The sequence below is a fragment of the Ursus maritimus genome, unplaced genomic scaffold (genome assembly GCF_017311325.1).
Source record: "Ursus maritimus isolate PB19 unplaced genomic scaffold, ASM1731132v1 scaffold_3, whole genome shotgun sequence".
NCBI lineage: Eukaryota > Metazoa > Chordata > Mammalia > Carnivora > Ursidae > Ursus > Ursus maritimus.
In genome coordinates this window covers 89,443,410-89,461,399 of record NW_024425563.1, presented here as the reverse complement: position 1 = coordinate 89,461,399, position 17,990 = coordinate 89,443,410, and the positions used below count along the sequence as shown (strand labels likewise).

At 38.9% G+C, this 17,990-nt stretch overlaps 1 protein-coding gene across 2 annotated transcripts in view; it reads left to right on the top strand.

Annotated features, from left to right (window-relative positions):
• Positions 1-17,990, top strand: part of VPS41 (VPS41 subunit of HOPS complex) — a 170,888-nt gene that overhangs the window by 15,120 nt on the left and 137,778 nt on the right. For both annotated transcript variants that reach the window (XM_008703510.2, XM_008703509.2), the window contains exon 3: positions 17,099-17,206. In XM_008703510.2, coding sequence (XP_008701732.1) covers positions 17,099-17,206 — 108 coding nt within the window. The remainder of the gene's footprint in view (positions 1-17,098; positions 17,207-17,990) is intronic.

Here is a 17,990-nt window from a genome sequence, read left to right as displayed (position 1 = left end):
AAAGGAATTATATTATCTTTATAATAAAGAAAAACATTTTACAAAAATGTCACTTAGAGCAGAGGCTGGCAAGCTGTTTCTGTAAAGTTCTAGATAGTAAATATTTAAAGTTTTGCAGACAGAGACAGTATTGAGAATATTATGTACGTATGTAACCATATAAAAATGTAAAAACCTGCCTGAAAGCTGTATTAAAACAGGCATCTGCCTAGATGGGCTGGTTGTAGTTTACTAATTCCTGATTTAGGATATAATCCAGTTTTTTCCACCCTCCAAAATCCTCATGTAAGCATAGAAAAAAAAACAACAGGACCATAGTGTCACTGGGTCATGTGATTCTTATTTTATTTACTATTATCTGCCTTCATTTTCCAAGTTTTTAAAAATATGAATACTTACATACTTAGCAAAACAATACAATTATTTTTTTTTAACAAAACACATTAATCTCTGTAATATTCTTGCAGTCCTTTGTGTCGATGTTACAGAACTTTTGGGTCGCAAAGCAGTGGGACTCAAAATGAAACTGCGTGTCCTTCCTTACCTCACACTCAAACGAGGAAGTTAGGAAAAAGTTAGGTTTATTTCTTGTTCCCTTTATTTCGGCCAAGATTTTACATAAAGCAAAAATTGTTTTTAATTCTAGTAGACCTTTTTTTTCCCTTAAGATATGTTTTTAAAGTTTTAAATGTTGAGAGAAGTGTAGAATCCCATGCAGTTGTAAGAAATAACAGAGAGATTCTCTATACCGTCACTCAGTTCCCAGAGGGTGACATCGTGCCTAACCCCGGTGCAACATCACAACCAGGAAATCAATATCGATAACAATCCAGAGACCTGACTCAGATTTCACAGGTTTTACATGCACTCATTTATGCATGCGTGCAAACGTGTGTGTTCTGTGCACGTCAGTCGCGGATGGACAAATAGCTCAACCTATTTAAAATAAACCTACATGCAATTTATGTTGAATGAGAAATTAATATTAAAGTAAAATGCAACTTCTAGGTGCATCAGCCACCAGGAGTGTTCTTTGTCAGTTTTGTTAAAATGAAAACCAGTCATTGTGAGAAATCAGAAGATAGTTCTTTTTAATCAGAAAACGCATCACACAAAAATAATTTATTTATCTTACCTGGTAGGTAGAACAGTATGAATCATTTATTGAAACTCAAATTGATTCTTCACGTGTATTAATTTTAATAAACAAATTTAGAGCAACTAGTAACTAAAATGGTAATGTACCTTGTTATGAGATTGATTGCTGAGAAAAATGGAGCATGGGGTTATAGTATATCCTTCCAAATAGCCTTTGGATCAAAAATTTGCTCTTTCATTTAATGAGCTATTAATATTAACAGGTTTTGCTGATTATTGCATCACCCAGGCATGGATAAACATTCTCTTTGAAGCATATATTATAAAAATTATATGTTTGGAAACTTAGTAGAAACTTTCTGGATGCAAATACAGATTTGTGAACCTGTATTTCTGCCGTTTGTAGAGATTGAAAAGATGAACATGGCTCTGGGATGACATATATTTGAACAGAATTTATAATTTCACTACCTAGGAGAGAAATTATTTTAGGCAATCCAAGATGGACTGATTGATCATTTTATTTTTTCGGCAAGTATTTATTGAGTACTTTTATCTTCTGGGTGCTAGGCTACATCAGTATTTGATGAAGGAGGCAGATAGTAAACAAAAACATATTTGGTGGTAATAAATGTTGTGAATAAAAATAACTTTGGAGTGGGCTGAGGTGCTGTTTCATCCTGGGTGGTCAGAGAGGGCCTCTCTAATAAGATGACATTCGAGTAAATACATGGGAAAAAGGTCTTATGGGTAAAAGGAAGAGCAAGCATAGTATCTTCAAGTAGGGTTGCTGGACATCTTGGAGGATGCGAGTGGGGCTTGAGTGTTAGGAAATGAAGTAGTGAGTGGCCAGAACAAAGAGCCTATAAACCAATTCATGGACTTGGTTTTTACTCTGAAGAAGATGGAAGCCATGGGAGGCTATTGTTTTAGTGAGAGCGCTCTGGATGCCGTTTGAAAAAAGTCTTGGAGATAGCAAGTAGGAAGCAGCAAGACCAGTTAGGCTTTGGCAGAGCTCTTTCTAGAAGTGATGAAGGATTTAGGGTAGTTTTCAAAGTAGAGCTAGTGGATTTCTTGACCAGGACATGGGGGTGGAAGTGAAAGAGAGGAATCAAGGGTGAGCAACTGGAAAGGTGGAGTTGTGAACTGAGATAGGATAAGACTGGCTAGCTCTGGTTTTGGTGCTCAGGATAAGGTGTTCGTGGTGGGGTAAATCAGAAGTTCCATTTTGGCTGTTTTAAGTTGGAGATGTCAGTTAGGCATCCAAGTGGAAATGTCAGGTAGGTAGTTAGATAAAGAAGACTAGTGCAGGTCTGGGCTGGAGGTAGGAATTTTTTTTTTTTTTTTTAAGATTTTATTAGAGAGTGTGGGGCGGGGGGGCAGAGGGAGAGGGAGAAGCAGGCTCCCTGCTGAGCGGGAAGCCCGATGTGGGGCTCCATACCAGGACCGTGGGTTCATGACCTGAGCCGAAGGCAGACGCTTAGCTGACTGAGCTACCTAGGCGCCCCATGAGATAAGAATTTTTGAGGCACCATTTAGACGGTGTTTAAAAGCATGAAACTGGTTGAAATTATTTAGGGCTTGAAATCAGATAAATGAAAATCCTGATACCTGGACCTAAGGGGTATACAGCATTTTTGAGATCTGGTGGCTGAAGGGAAATCAGCAAAGGACACTGAGAAGAAGTAGCCAGTGAGATAGAAAGAAAGGCAAATGAGAGTGGTATCCGAGAAACTGAGGGAGGAATGCATCTCAGGAAGAAGGGCGTGGCCAACTGTGCCAGATGCCATGGAGAGGAGTAATAAGAGGAACTCTAGGACTCACCCTTGAATCTGCAAAGGTGAGGCCATTGGCCATCCATATAGGAGCAGTTGTGGTGGCTTGTGGCAGTGGAAGTGGCGTGGGGCCTGACTGGAATGGGCTCAAGAGAGATTGGGTTGGCAGAATGTCTTTGGTGCTCTCAGAAGTTCTGTACTGTGTGTCTCAAAATGGTGTTATCTAGAATGCTTATAAGGGACACATTGTTGAGTGGCTATTAAGGGAGATAATGTGTGTTTAGCGCTTGGCCTGACATGAGAAGGCATTCATTAAGCATGCTGCTGCCACTGTTTTGTTATTTTTATCCACTTCGGTGCTAGGTACTTTCATGAGGGCCGGGCCCCTGTCACTGGGTCTCACTAACAGAGCTGCTTATGAATGGATAAATGAATTGATTTCACAAATCCTTAAAACAGTTACATGAAACTGGCATTCTGTTGTTATTTTGGAGATGGTGAAACCAGGACTTCGAGCGGTCCCTTTGTTAAAAACAGATCCCAGGGCCTTCTAACTTGAGCTGAGAACTGTTTTATCCCATGCCGTGTCCTCAAAAGGATCGTGGTTTAATTTAGGGACAAGCAAGTGGCAACTAACTGTCTTTTAGCTTTGGCTTGGGGGCTTCCAGCTCCATACCCACTATCATTTTTATTCTCTCTCAGTAACAGGCAGATTAATGGTAGGCAGAGTAATGGTCCCCAAAGATGTCTATGTCCTAATCCCTGGAACCTGTGAATATGCTATATTACATGGCAAGAGAAACTAAGGTTGCTGATGGAATTAAGGTTGCTCACCAACTGACTATAAAATAGGGAGATTGTTCTGGATGGTCCAGGTGGGACCACTGTGGTCACAAGAGTCTCCACAAGCGGATGAAAGAGGTAGGGGAGGCCAGAGTGATGTGACGTGGGAAGGTCTTGACCCACCTTTGCTGGCTTTGTGGGTACAGGAAGGAGGGGGCCCACAGCCAAGGAATGTAGGTGGCTTCTAGAAGCCGGAGAAGATGAGGAAATGGATTCTCCCCCTGGAGCCTCAGAGGAATGCAGCCCTTCTGGCATCTTGATTTTTGCCCAGTGGTATCTGTATTGGACTGTAAGACACCAAATTTGTGTTGTTCTGAGCCACTGAGTGTGGTGATTTGTTACAGCAGCCATAGGAAGCAAGTACAGTAAATTGGATGATCTTGTTCCCTTCGCCCTTTTCATTGAGCACAGAAAAAAGTTGTAATGAGACTGCTAATACTGTTGGGAGCTATGTTTATAAAAACGTGTGTGTCTCTTTTCTGATACTTGTCCAAGAGTGCTGTTTAAATAATCATTGCGCTTGGCAATTAGAGCCTGATTCTACCCTGTTGGGACTTGAAAACATTCCTTTCTCTGAAGACTCAAGAAATGCTGTAAACCTAATTTCTAAAATCTACAGATTTCTTTTCATCCATGAGCTATTTCAGTTTTAGTGCAACCATTTTTAAGTATAAAGATTCACAGATGTCTGCGTTACCATCATTCTTTCCTTTAGAATATGATTGTTTTCTCCAAAGACTCAGTGAATGAAATAAATCTCTCCAAATAGTATCAGAAGGGATGAGAGAGGGAAAACCTTTGATAAAGCTAAAGGTTTTAGTCTGTTGTCATCATTTCCATATTTGGTCTGTGATGATGTAGGAGTGCTGACAACACGGACTCCATCTTGTTCTCCTCTCTGGCTCACAGGTGGTAGATAACTAGATAACTAGTAGGGACCCTCAATACACAGGTGGTACCACTCTGGATAACTTGTGTAGACCCTCTGGTGCCCAGGTGGCGCCACTCTAGATAACTAGTGTAGCCCCTTTGGTGCACAGGTCGTATCACTTTAGGTAACTACCCTGTGATCTCACCACCACGCCCCTCACTCTATAAAAACTGTGGGTTGAGGTCTGGGCTTGCTGGAGACGATGTGGTGGAGACTAGGGGCAGAGAATAGCGATGTAGTGCCCTGGATCATTTTTCTGCCTGCCCTGTTGCCTGTTGGTAAGTTATCCTGAATAAAACTCTATGTAAATGGTATGGAGTGGCTTGCTTCATTTTTTTTTAGTATTAAAGTGCCTTCTGAGTCTGGAGGGTCCTTTACTGACCATCCTCCCCCTTCTAACGGTTAACTACTTTGGGTGTTTGCAGGCTTCCAGTAGAGACCATAGCATTCCCCCTTCGTTTCCTAATAACAGTATTCACATTTGGATGTGTTTGAAAACATTTTCTTAATGATGTAGCAAAATCAGAAGTAATGTATCTTCATTTTTTGAAGTATTATAAAACAAAGAATTAGATTTGGCTAATTTTCTCTTCTTTTCTCCCATCCTTTTTTTTTAATGACATTAGTGAACTTTACCAAGATTTTTCTCATTTCTCACTATTTCTTACTTTTCATATCTTTTACAGCCTTCCCTAGATTTTTTTTCTCTCTGAACGCTTCCTTGAAAAATGTGTTTCAGTGTGGAAATGTGTGCCATGAGTCTTGGGAGTCCTTGTAAAGTGCCCTTGAGGCAGATCTGGAGGGAGCGGCACTGGAAGGAGTTAATCTCCACTTGTTGGGGGGGGGGAGGTAGAAGATGAGGATTGAGTGCAGCTGGTCAGTCCTCACGGGGCAGGGGCGGAGCTATTGCTGCCCATTTCTCTGGTGAACCGGGTAGCAGAACCTCAGAGGCAACTTTGGGGGAGAGGTGAGTGCTGCATCTAAATGGCTCCCCCTTCTGGATGATTCCAGTTGCCTCCAGAGTTTCTCACTTGGGGTTCTTAAGTTCTGGAATTGCTCTTTCCTTTTATAGTGTCTTCAGGGCTGATTTGGGGGAAGAGGCCAGCAGTCCAGGCAAGCTCTCTGTCTTGGCAGGAGCTGTGTTGTGTATTAGTCATCATTCTGTAGAGAAACAGAACCAATAGGCTCTGAGAGAGAGAGGAAATCTGAGAGAGATCAGTGGGATCTGAAAGAGGGAGATTTATTATAAGGAATTGGCTCATGTGATTATGGAGCTGGCAAGTACCCAGATCTGCAGGGTAAGTCAGCAAGCTGGAGACCCAGGAGAGCCAGTGGTTTCACAGACTCAACACCAAGTAAGAGCCTGTGTTTCAGTTAAGATTCAAATACAGGGGAAAAAGCCATCCAGTTTGAAGGCAGTTAGGCAGAACTCTCTGTTACTTGAGAGGGTAAGCCCTTTTGTTCTGTTCAGGCCTTCAACTGATTGGACAAGGCCCACCCATATTGGGAAGGACAAACTGCTTTAATCAGTCTACCAATTTAAATGTTAATCTCATCCAAAAACACCCTCATAGAAGCACCTAGAATAATGACTGACAAAATATCTGGGCATTCCATGGCCCAGTCAGGTTGACACGAAATTAATCATCACAAGCCTTAAAAGTTTTGTACTTTACCTGTAGTTATATCATCTTTAATTAAGACCATCAGCAATGATACATTGTTTTCTGTTGTCTTACCTTGACTAGAACTTCTAAATCAGTTTTGAAAAATAGTGATAATAGACACCTACGAGTTTCCTGTTGCTTCTCTTCATTGTTAAGTTCATGTTGGCTTTTAATTGCAAATGATTGTTCTCAGCTTTTCAAGAAAGAAACCTTTTTATTTACTGAAAGGTTTTGTTTTTTTTTTTAAAGAATCCGAAATGAAGGTTGAACTTTATAAATGCTATTTCAGTATCTGTTATTGTGGTTCTATGGTTTTTGTTCTTTGGTCTATCAAATGATGAAATCAGATTTCTTAATATTCAGTCATTGTACTTCTGCAATATTTGATCTTAAAAGTTTTCTATTAATACACGCTGGGGTTTAATTTATGATATTCTATTTAGAAATTTTTCATTTAAGTTCTGACATGAGATTAAACTGTTTTTTCTTTTTTCTCCCTATGACGTTTGGGAGTCTTGGTGTCGGGGTGATGCTACTTTTTTTTTTTTAAAGATTTTATTTATTTAAGAGAGCATGTGTGTGCGAGCGGGGGGAAGGGGCAGAGAGAGAGGGAGAGAGAGAATCCTCAAGCTGAATCCCCCCTGAGCACAGAGGCCAGTGTGGGGCTCAGTCTCATGACCTGAGCTGAAATGAAGAGTCGGCCCCTTAACCGACTGAGCAACCCATGCACCCCTACCACCTTTTCAAAACGAATTGGGAAGTTGTCATTATTTCCCTGTTATGGGACAGTTGAAATAGCTTAGGGACTTTCTGTTTGAAGGTTTTTAATAAAACATGCGAAAACAGTCTAGGCCAAGTGCCCTTCTGCAGGAGATGGGTAGTCCTGGGGTGACTTTTATTTTCTCAGTGTATTCTGTGGCTATCTTAATCTATTTGTTTTTAAAAAGTGCCAGCCCTTGGACTTACTAATGATTCCGTTTTCTGGTTTACTAATGCATTCTTACTTTTACCTTTCTGAGTGTTCTCTGGTTCCCTTCAGTACCTGCCTTCCTGCTACCAGTGTTCTCTTCATCCTGCAGTACTTATGGCTGGGACTCTCCAGACCATCAATAATGCCCTGCTACACATTAGCGGCTTTTGGTCTCTGCCAGTAGGAGAAAGATGTGGGCAGGTGGTGGCCAGGGCTGAAAGTGCAGGCATGGAGAAATAGTGGGCAAAGGTTGTAGACAGTTGCCTCCTTCTGGAGAGGACAGTCCCTAAGGGGTGGGTTGGGCATCTGGTTGAGTGGGACAGGCTCTGGATCCCGGGCATAGAGGGTTGGTGGGTGAGCTAAAGCATCTTTTTACTTCTGTTCAGATTATATTTCCACGAAGCAAATCAAGGCATGGCATGAACTCACATTCGTATTCAGCATATGTTTAGTTTCTGCTTGATTCTGGTTAACACTTTGTCTTAATTGGAATTGCTTTTGGAGGTTTTTAATCTTTATCTGTTTCTCCGTGGAAATTTTTGAGAAGCTGTCAGAGACTTTGGTGGGGTGCTTGTTGGTGCTTCTTTGCATCTGGAATATAGAGTGTGCAATTGAAAGATGTTTGAGAAGTATTTAATCTCCTCTAAAACATAAAATAATCTCAGGGACTGGAGCATTTTCCTTGTCCGTATAACAATTAACATGTAAATTATAAATACAAGTTTTTCATGAAGATTGCGTCTGGAAGGTCTCTATCTGCTCTTGCAATTAGGTGGTAGAGCTTCATTTCTGTACATTTGTAATTCTAATTTCTGCTCTTTCAGAATAGCTAGCTACTCCCTTTCCTCTGTTTAGTGCCCCACCTCCCAGGCTCGCCCCCCCCCCCCCACAACCTTGTCTATAATATAACACATAGTTCAGATGATCTCTGCAGTTCCTTTTGGCTGATAGCTTACGATTTGGATTTTCCTGTGTGGAAATCTAAATGAGAATGTCTTAGAAAAGCTTCTTACTAAACTCGGTCTGCTGGTATCGCGTACTTTTGTTTTCACTGGTCTTTATTAGGTACCCACAGTTTTGTTAGGTGAAGTTCAGAACAATGAAAAGGCATAAACCCTGCTTTTCAGGATCTTGTGATCACCAGGGGATATTGGGAAGAAAGGAAAAGAGGGTTATGTTGGCTTTAGTGGCGGAAATTGTCCACCTGAATGGCATACCTTGAAGATTGGTGAGGTTATTCCGTATGGCTGGAAGGAAATGAAAAGCTTATTTGCTTTTTTCGTTTTCTCCCCCCCTCCTCTATATATTCTTATCGCTTTCCCAATATAAAATAAATGATGGGAGTTGATCCTGTTTATGGTATGTGGCTCAGGGCATGGGAACCTTCACCTTATTTTTTTCCTCCTTGAATTGAACATGAAATTCTGATGCTACAGGGCAGAGGAGAGACCAGGGTTTATGAAGACTGCATAGCTTGTGAATCTTAAGTAGAGCTCTTCAATTATTAGAGGCTCAACTTTTTCTCACTTCTCTACTCTAAGTGTTACGGTAAGGAAAGCAGCTTTAAGCGATAAGAATCTTAGTTTGGTTGATAGAGTTTTGAAGAGAATGTTGAACAATGGCTTCAAAAACAGCATTTATTTCTATAATAAATGTAATACAGTTTATCTTAGAAAGTATTGAAAATATTGGCAATCGCTCACAGTAGTGATTATTTATTATTTTCTGTAATGGCTGCAGCAACCCTGTGATGTGGGTCATGCTGTCATTACCCCAGTTGACAGATGAAGAAACTGAAGCTTAGGAAGGCACTATTTTGCTGCTATTCTTCTGATTTTTTTCCCAACATAAACTTGTTCAGTAAAATTTGGATCATGCAAAAGCAGGTTTTATGACCTACATTTTCAACCAATAAGACATCTTAAGAATACTTCCCTTTGTTATTAAAAGTCTTTGAAAACAGATTTTAATGTCTGTAGAACATTTAATGTTATGAAATTTCTTTAACCCAGGATTTCTTAACCTTGGGACTATTGACATTTTTGGCAGGATAATTTTTGTTCTGGGAGATCGTCCTGTACATTGTAGGATGTTTATCCTCATCTCTGGCCTCTACCTACTAGATGCCAGCAGCACCGTCTCCTCCCACTCATGACAACAAAAATGTCTCCAGACATTGCCAAATAAATGTCTTAGGGGGATAAAATTACCCTTGGCTTGAGAACCCCTTATTTAACCGTATATATTTTATGCTTTTAGAAATATATGGATATGGGGGTGCTTGAGTGGCTCAATCCCTTAAGCGTCCGACTCTTGGTTTCGGCTCAAGTCATGATCTCAGGGTTGTGAGATAGAGTTCTGTGTCAGGCTCCATGCTGGGTGTGGAGCCTTCTTAAGATTCTATCTCTATATATATATATATATAATATATATGGATATGAATAGACTCATTGTGAATTATCTATACAAAAAAGTAGACCTATGTCATCTAGATTATACTTATGAGCTCTAATTTCAGCTACTTTCTTTGGTTGATATGTTTTCAGTAATAGCAGTATTGCTTGAAAGTCAAAATTTAACAACATTATTTGCATTCATATAAGAATGTAATTGCTTATCTGTCAACCAGTCTGATGGAAAGGCATCCTGGGAGCTTTGACCACAGTTGTTTTATTGTGGATGAATTCCATTATCTCCATGTCACTTTCTTAAAAAGTTTGGTCATTGAGGCAGCTATAATACCTTGTGTTATTAATGGAAACCAGAAGTTACTCTTTCAGCTTGTTTGTGTAGTTTTCTTGATATGTTTTGACATTCTGGAAGGATCTATAAAGCCATCTTTCCTACCAGCCATCTTTTTGTGTAAAGAAAATTATTTTCCGCAATAGAACTCTAGCCTACAATAATTAATGGTTGCACTTGCCCTTTTAAGGAGGTAGCAGTCATTTTTGGGGAGGGGGTGGTAGTCAAAACAGGGCTAATTGGAATCATTAGTCCTTGATTAATTGTGAACCTTATGTTCAGGGTCTTTATACAGTTTTTTTCTCATCATAGGTCTTTTTTACTCTTTCGTGTAAAGTTCAAGATTGACATGAAGTATTTGGGGATGTCCTATAATGTGCATGTATATGCATGAATGTTTACATTATAGTTTCAAATAGATGTATTTACACAATAAAATGTATAGTTCTTGACTTCGATAATACCCTGTTGTGAATAGAATAGGTCTGTTTCTTAAAAATTTGTTAATTATGTTTTTGAGACTCAAATTATGTGTTTTGATTGACTTAAAGTACAGTTTGAATTACGCTTTTTTAAAAAAAAATTTATTTGTATTTGGCTCCACTGTTTTATTTTTCTGTTCTCCCTCTGTCTCCTCTGTTAAGTAATGATCACAAAGATTTCAGTATGTCCTGGGACTTCCTTCAAAGTGAATTATTTGGGGGCACCTGGTGGCTCAGTCGGTTGTGTTCGACTCTTGATTCTGGATCAGGTCATGGGTAGTGAGATCAAGTTCCATGTCAGGCTCTGTGCTGGGTGTGGAGTCTGCTTGGAATTTTTCTCTCTCCCTTTCTCCCTCCCACCCCCCCCCCAAACAACAAATAATAACAACAAAAAAAACCAAAGTGAATTATTTGTAAAGAAAGGAAATTTTTTAAAATACAGATTTTCTATAATTCAGATGTTCTGATACTAGATTTCAGTAGCTTTTTAAATATCAAACTTACAAGGGTGCCTACCACTTTTGAGTATTCTGTTCCATTAAGCTAATTAGAAATCTATAGAAAATGTTCTGGCTTTTCTTTTATACTTTCATACCTGTGGTTGATGATTCTTTTGCTTCTTACTAACATTTGGTTGTTTTACCCTGGAAGTTCAGACTGCCTTTTCTTTTTAAACAATGACTTTTTGTTTGTTTGTTTGTTTTGTTTAATGTTGGTAGTGTTCCTATTGTATCTGGCTTAAAACAATGGGTATTTATTAAAAAGATTTGCCCCTCGTCAGATACAATGGTGACATGAGGTCAAGTAAACCATTCATCTTATCACAATTTCTGAATGTTCCACTGAAGTCTTTGTCATAGGTGAATCTGGGTGGGATAAAGGCCATCTCGGTACAGTGAGGTTGTGATTCGTCAGGGAGTGCTTATCTGTTGGTATTTTCCACTAGCTTAACTTCTGTCTTAAGATAGCTCACCCCTCCCTTTCAGTATTTCTGTTATTTTATTTTGGGGACAAAAAAGAAACAGAACAAAAAAACCAGTGCATTTTAATAAAGAAATGGTCTTCAGAAACAAAATTTTAAGTTCTGTCTTAAGAGTAACAATAAAAAAATGTAACGATCTTTCCATTAACTCCCAGAATACATGTGGCGCACATTTTTTAAAAGTAAAATTCAGGTCCTCCTTTGGACTGTAACAGCGGTATATAACATGTACTGATGTGCGAAAGATATAAAGAAAGTTAAAAGAGGATGAAAAACTGGTTATAAACACCAAAAAAAGTTTTTCTTGTATGTGAATTTTAAATGATCAGGTGAAAAGTGCACACCCACAAGAATATTGCACATCTGAGTTAGGTGGTAGGACTTCGACCATGAAAATCTACCCTACAGTGTTAGTAATAAATTACTGAATAGTTTTTCAGGCAGAAATCTAATTGACTTAATCCGTTATCCACAAAAGTAATTTTTTTGCTAAACTCTGTAGGAATGACTGTGATATGAAATTCATTTTCAGGTAGTGTTTTAGAATCCTACATAGGATGGTTTAAAGGACTTGTCTTTAATTAAAAGTGCTCTACACTTAGTGAAAATCCATGTTAGTTGAAGAATTGATTCTTTTTAAAGGAAAGCTGCAAATTTTTCTTGTATGGGTAAATGTCACTCTGTTCATATCTTCGCTTAGCTGCAAGTCAAGACTTGTACTATTCCACTAGGTTGTCATAGAAACGCAGTTAACTGTCATCTCAACTCAGACTGTTGATGGTTTTATTTGTAGGTTTGCAAGATTATTAAAATTTAACAAAAATTATTGATTTGCCTTTTATTAACACTGGGTTGTTTTCCATGGAAATTAAAACTGCACGAAAACCTTTCTTTCTGCTTGAATTTTTTTTAAAGGTGAGACTATATTAAATCTGCTTGATTTAAAAAAAATTTATTTAAAATGTGATATATAGTCTGCAGCAGTAGAATAACCTCCATGAATTGTATTTTTGAATCATTTTCCATTTCCTTTGTTTACAGCAAGCAGGAAAAAAAAGCCTTAAAAATTCACCTTTAGCCTGCTTTTTAACTTAACATAAAAGATACCTGTCAGAAAAGCCTGAAATGCTACATCAAGTGCCTAATATCGGAGTTTTCATTTTATTTATGGTTTTTGAAGCCTAGCACGAATGCTTCAGTGAGCTGTGTTGTGAAAGTATTTATTTTTGTATATTTATGGGAGAGAAATTATTTAGTTTTCACTTCTAAATAAGACAGGCAACCCTTATTTACAGTAACTTTATCTAATGGTCCGTGGATGAGTGCTTTTATGCAAAACAGTCAAGAGGCTAGAATTAACTTTTCACATTGGATGCACATTTGATGTCCAGACTTGAGCAACATGTGGCACCTTATTATAAAGACTAGCGTTCAGAATTCAATTTGTATTTAACACATTTACCTCAGAAGGCACACGTCATCTTTGCCACATTTAATGCTAACTTTGTATGGATTTCTATTTGTTGCTTGTAGGTACATGGGTAGAAGTGTTTCTTTGTTGCTTCTTGTAATTTTCCTTTTTGTATTTTTTTTAGATGTGATTAACTAGCGATTTTAACAACAGTTCACTTTTGACATATGACATCTCCTTGGGTTGATTTATTGTCAATTATCTTTTTAAAGAAGCATAGGTCTGTGATTTTATTTTATATTATTTTTTATGTGGAGCCCAACATGGGGCTCGAACTCACAACCCCGAGATCGAGAGTCAGATGCTTAACAAGCTGAGCCATCCAGGTGCCCCAAAAAGTATAGATCTTTTAGATAACCATGCTTATTATACTTCCTTTTGTCGCTATTTGTTCTTAAAGTTATTCTTAGAAAGTTAGTAGTGAGTACATCATTTTTTATTTTTAATACTCTTACTAAATAAACAACTAATAGCTTGTATATACTGGGGAAAGAATATTTGACAGCTCATCAGAGACATGGAATACTGATTTTTTTTTTTAAAGATTTTATTTATTTGAGAGAGGAAGCGAGAAAGCATAGCAGGTGGTGGGGTGGAGAGGGAAAAGCAGACCTCCCCCCACCCCCCTGCTGAGAGGGAGCCTGATGCTAGGCTCAGTCCCAGGCCCTGGGATCATAACCTGAGCTGAAGGCAGATGCTTAACCAACTGAGCCATCCAGGTGCCCCTCCTGATTTTTTTAAACCAGATTTACTGCTCCTGAAATTGTATTACTTTTGTAACTAGCCTGTACAATGGCCCCAAAGATCCTCACCTATTACTCCTGCTCTTGTGACCTCGCCTCCCAGACTGAATCCTGGCTGACCTGTATGATTAATAGAATATTCCAGAAGTGTGACCTCTTAGACTAGGTCATATTCAACTTCGCTTTCTCTTGGATCACTCACTGTGGGGCAGTCACTTTCCATGTCCTGAGGACACTCTGGCAACCCAAATAGAGGTCCATGAAGTGAGGAACCAAAGCCTCCTGCCAACATCCAGCACAAACTTGCCCACCATTTGAGTGAGCCATTGTGAAAGCAGATACCCTAACACCAGTCAAACCTTCAGATGGTTGCAGACTCAGCGGACATCTTGCCTGCAACTCCGTGAGAGACCTTAAGTCTGAACCACCCAACTAAGCAGTCCAGTATTGCTTACCCACAGAACCGTTAAGTTCATATTTAAATAGTTAAAATAACATATTTTTTGTTTTAAATCCGTAAACTTTGGCATGGTATGTTATGCAGCAATAGATAACTAATGCACCTGCTAAATATATTTTTAAACATTTCCTGCTGATCACACAGTTCATATTTATTTGTAGGTATAGAAATTGTTGGAGGCTTTGTAGCCTCATTTTCTGTTGTGATTTGTAGGGTCATTTTCATAGGTGATTGGGTAGTGTGTTATACAAGTCATTAACTTGAGGGCATTCATAATTTGAATTTTGGCTTTGTGTATGTGTCTTGATGAAATTAAAATTTCTGGTCATCATTTTGTACTTAAAATCCATAAGATGGAATACTTCAACTCTCCAGTGTTTGTTTTTTTAAAGTCAAGAGAATGGAGGGATCTGATGTTAAGTCTGTTTCAGGGTGTTTGATGAATATCGTCCTTTCCATGCGATGGTGCAGTTCTGTGCCTCAGAGGTGAAGACTTCTCTTAGAATTTGAGTTTGCATCTCTGTGTGGTTTGTCCTGTCAGTCATAATCTTCTCCAGGCCCAGCACTTACTACTCTACAAGTCATTTTTCTTTTACTTCTTAACTATGATGTACCTAGGTGTGATTTTCTTCATATTTATCTTGCTGAATTACTGGGAATCCAAGAATTCCTCTTGAAATGTTGTTCCTGCCTTCCCCCCACCTCCCATTTTTCTTATTTTTCTGGGTCTGTAATTAAAATGTTAGCCCTTTTTCCCGTGTTCCACATATCTCCTATTCTGTATTTTTGGTCTGCTTTTCTACTCTGGCTTCCCTTTGGATATTTTTTGACCTGTTTTACACTTCACTAATTCTGTCTTCTGCTAAGCCATCTGTTGAGTTCTTAGTTTCAGTGACATTTCTCACTTTTAAAATTTCCGTTTGATTCTTTTTTATGGATTACAATTCCCTGTTGAAAATTTCTGTCTCTTCATCTGTCTTCTCTCTTGTTGAACATATGAGTCATACTCATGTTAAAGCCCTTGTTGCTAACTCCACGTCATGCATGGGTCTGTTTTTGTGGTCTTTTTTTCTCCTTGACTTTTAGTTACTTGGTCCTGTCCCTGTGGCATACCTTGTGATTTTTTTTTTATTGATTTTAATATTTTTTATTCTCAGTATGGTAAGTGAAAATGGTAGAGGCCCAAGTAGTTTTCGTACTCCAAAAAAGTTTTCTTTCTCTCAGGAGTCACCCTGTCCTTTACTGGACAGGTAGGTTGGGGGTTACATACGTACCTTAATCCCGTCAGGGTTTGAACTGAGTCTGAGACAGATTGAAGTTTTGGTAAGCACTTTTTTTTGTGTCCCTGGGGGCCAGGAGTTCCAATTAGCCTGTGATGTTCATCAGGACTTCATTTGTTGATAATTTCTGAAATGTATTTCTTATCTTCTCAGCACGTCAAAGCATCTGGTTTGCATTTTTGAGGCTTTCTGTTTAGCTTTTTCGCCTCTTGCCCCATGTTGCTTTGGAAATTGGCAGTTGTCTTACGGGGAAAAGTGGCTGTGTAACAAGCTCACTTGTCTGCCTCTCTCCTCCACTGGGATCTTGGTCCCTCAAGCTTCCAGTTTTGTTACTTGAACCCTACAAGTACCCGAAGGTTTGCTGCTTTTCCTACTCTCAGCAGTGGCCATGCTCTGAGCAGAGCTTGGGTTCTCAGCCTCTTGTCCTACACCCCGAATTGGTAAATACCTCCAGGAAGAATGGCGGGCGCATGGCAGCTCACATCCCCACGCTTTCTCCGGTTTCTCCACCACCTTGGAACCTTGGTCCTTCTAGCTCAGGTGGTGGCTTCAGCAGCCCTTTCACTGATGCCTTCGACTGTTGCCCTGTATTTCATTAAGGCTTTCTAGTTTTTCTGGGTGGGCGCATTGGCGTGCCTCATGCTACTCGAACGTTAGCTGGAAAGTAAAGACTGTACAGTTATTTTTGAAGGGAATGTTGTGAGTAGATTATGTTTATGAACTTCTATTTGGCCAGCTTTATCCTGTCACAGTTGCTGGTACACGCACATTTTATGGTTTCTCATCACATATTGATACAGTAAAATAACATCTTTTTCTGAATCATTATAATTTTTATAATTATCCTTGATTTAATTCAAAGCCATCATAGTCAATATAGGTTCCTAACTTTACTCCATAACTGTGAGGATTAAAGATATCATAAGGTATGCTGTATCAACAGTGAGGTTGAATATACAGAGTTAGTAATAATGCATACAAAATGATTAAGAAATTTTAATACATTTAAGAAAAAAAATTTTAATGCATCAGGTTTATTCAGATGAAAGTAAACACTACATTTTCTAACAAACATGATCCCGGATTATGTTTTGAAAAATAAATATTAAAATATTTTTATCTGAAGGTATGAATACATTTGTTGTATATAAAATTTCCAATTTCCTTTCTCTGATTTTTTTGTAATTATGTTTTTCTAACTAAAATGAGATATTCTCAAATCTGACAAAAATATTTATAGTCTTGGGATACAAAATCCATGTTTTTGGAGGTTTATTGTATTCCTATCTACCTGCTGTGAGTGCTTTTATGTCCGTGAGGTCAAACTGACAAGTATTTTGCCCACACATCTTTTATTGGCATATGTGGCCAGATAGTTTTGTATTTACTCTAATATGCCAAAGTTGAATACTGTCGGCAGTAAGTACGTATACTCCTGTTTTCAACCTTTGAATGTATTCTGCTGGTGAAGTTGTAGCAGCTAATACACCCAGTTGGAAAAATGAAACATGAAGATCTTAACCTTGAGCTGTAGTTGTAGTTATTGACAATCATTGAGGAAGCCATCTCTGGGTTCCCCTTAAGAAATGTGTTTTGAGTCTGACTATTTCAAATGAATCCGTGATGGCTGTCATTTTCTCTGCTCTTTGTGCAGGAAGAAGAAAGTGAAGAGGAGCCCAAACTGAAGTATGAAAGGCTTTCCAATGGGGTAACTGAAATCCTTCAGAAGGATGCAGCCAGCTGCATGACAGTCCATGACAAGGTAAGGTAGCCCTTCTAGAGGATTCTTCTGTTAGTTGTTTCTCTTGTTAGTTTGTTTATACTTTGGAATCCCGATGCTTTTGGTGGTAGCTTTTTCCAGTAATTGTGTCTCCCTCCCACTCTTCCTTTCTTCTTCCTCTCCAACAAAAAAATGAAAACAACATCCAAAAACATTATATGTATGTATTTGCACACACAGACACCCCCCCCCCCATACTGCAAGGGTGTATCAAGTAGAATTTAGACAGATGTGGAAGATTTATACCAAGTAATTCTTGGCAGCTCTATCACTTTAAATTCCTCAAATCATAAGTAGTAGAGTTGGGAAGTGTTAAGATTGGAAATGGTGTGGTGTTCAATGCTTTCGTAAGAGCAGAAGAGATTACATTGGAGGTGTTTTAGGAATCAGTAGAAAGGCCTCAAAAGATTACTTATATGTCCTATGAATGAATGAATATATTCCACATTTGAATCTTTGCCATAACAAAGCCCCCCAAGTTTGAGTCCAGGCTAAGGGCTATACAGCACCCTTTGCCTATTCTTGGACCAAAACAAAAAGTGTTGTAAGTGGAGTACTGGAGGCCAGGCCGTTTGAACCATCGAACACATGAGTGAGACAAACCTGCCAAGTCTGATCCATCTCCTGGCTTTATCCTCTGTTACTAGCAGTGTGGCCTCATCCTCCTCCTTGCCCCTACCCTTCCTTTTTCCTTCAGGTCTCACTCTGCTGTAAACAGATTCCTGTACTCGCTCAACATGTTAATAGAACGTTTGTTCACTCTTGC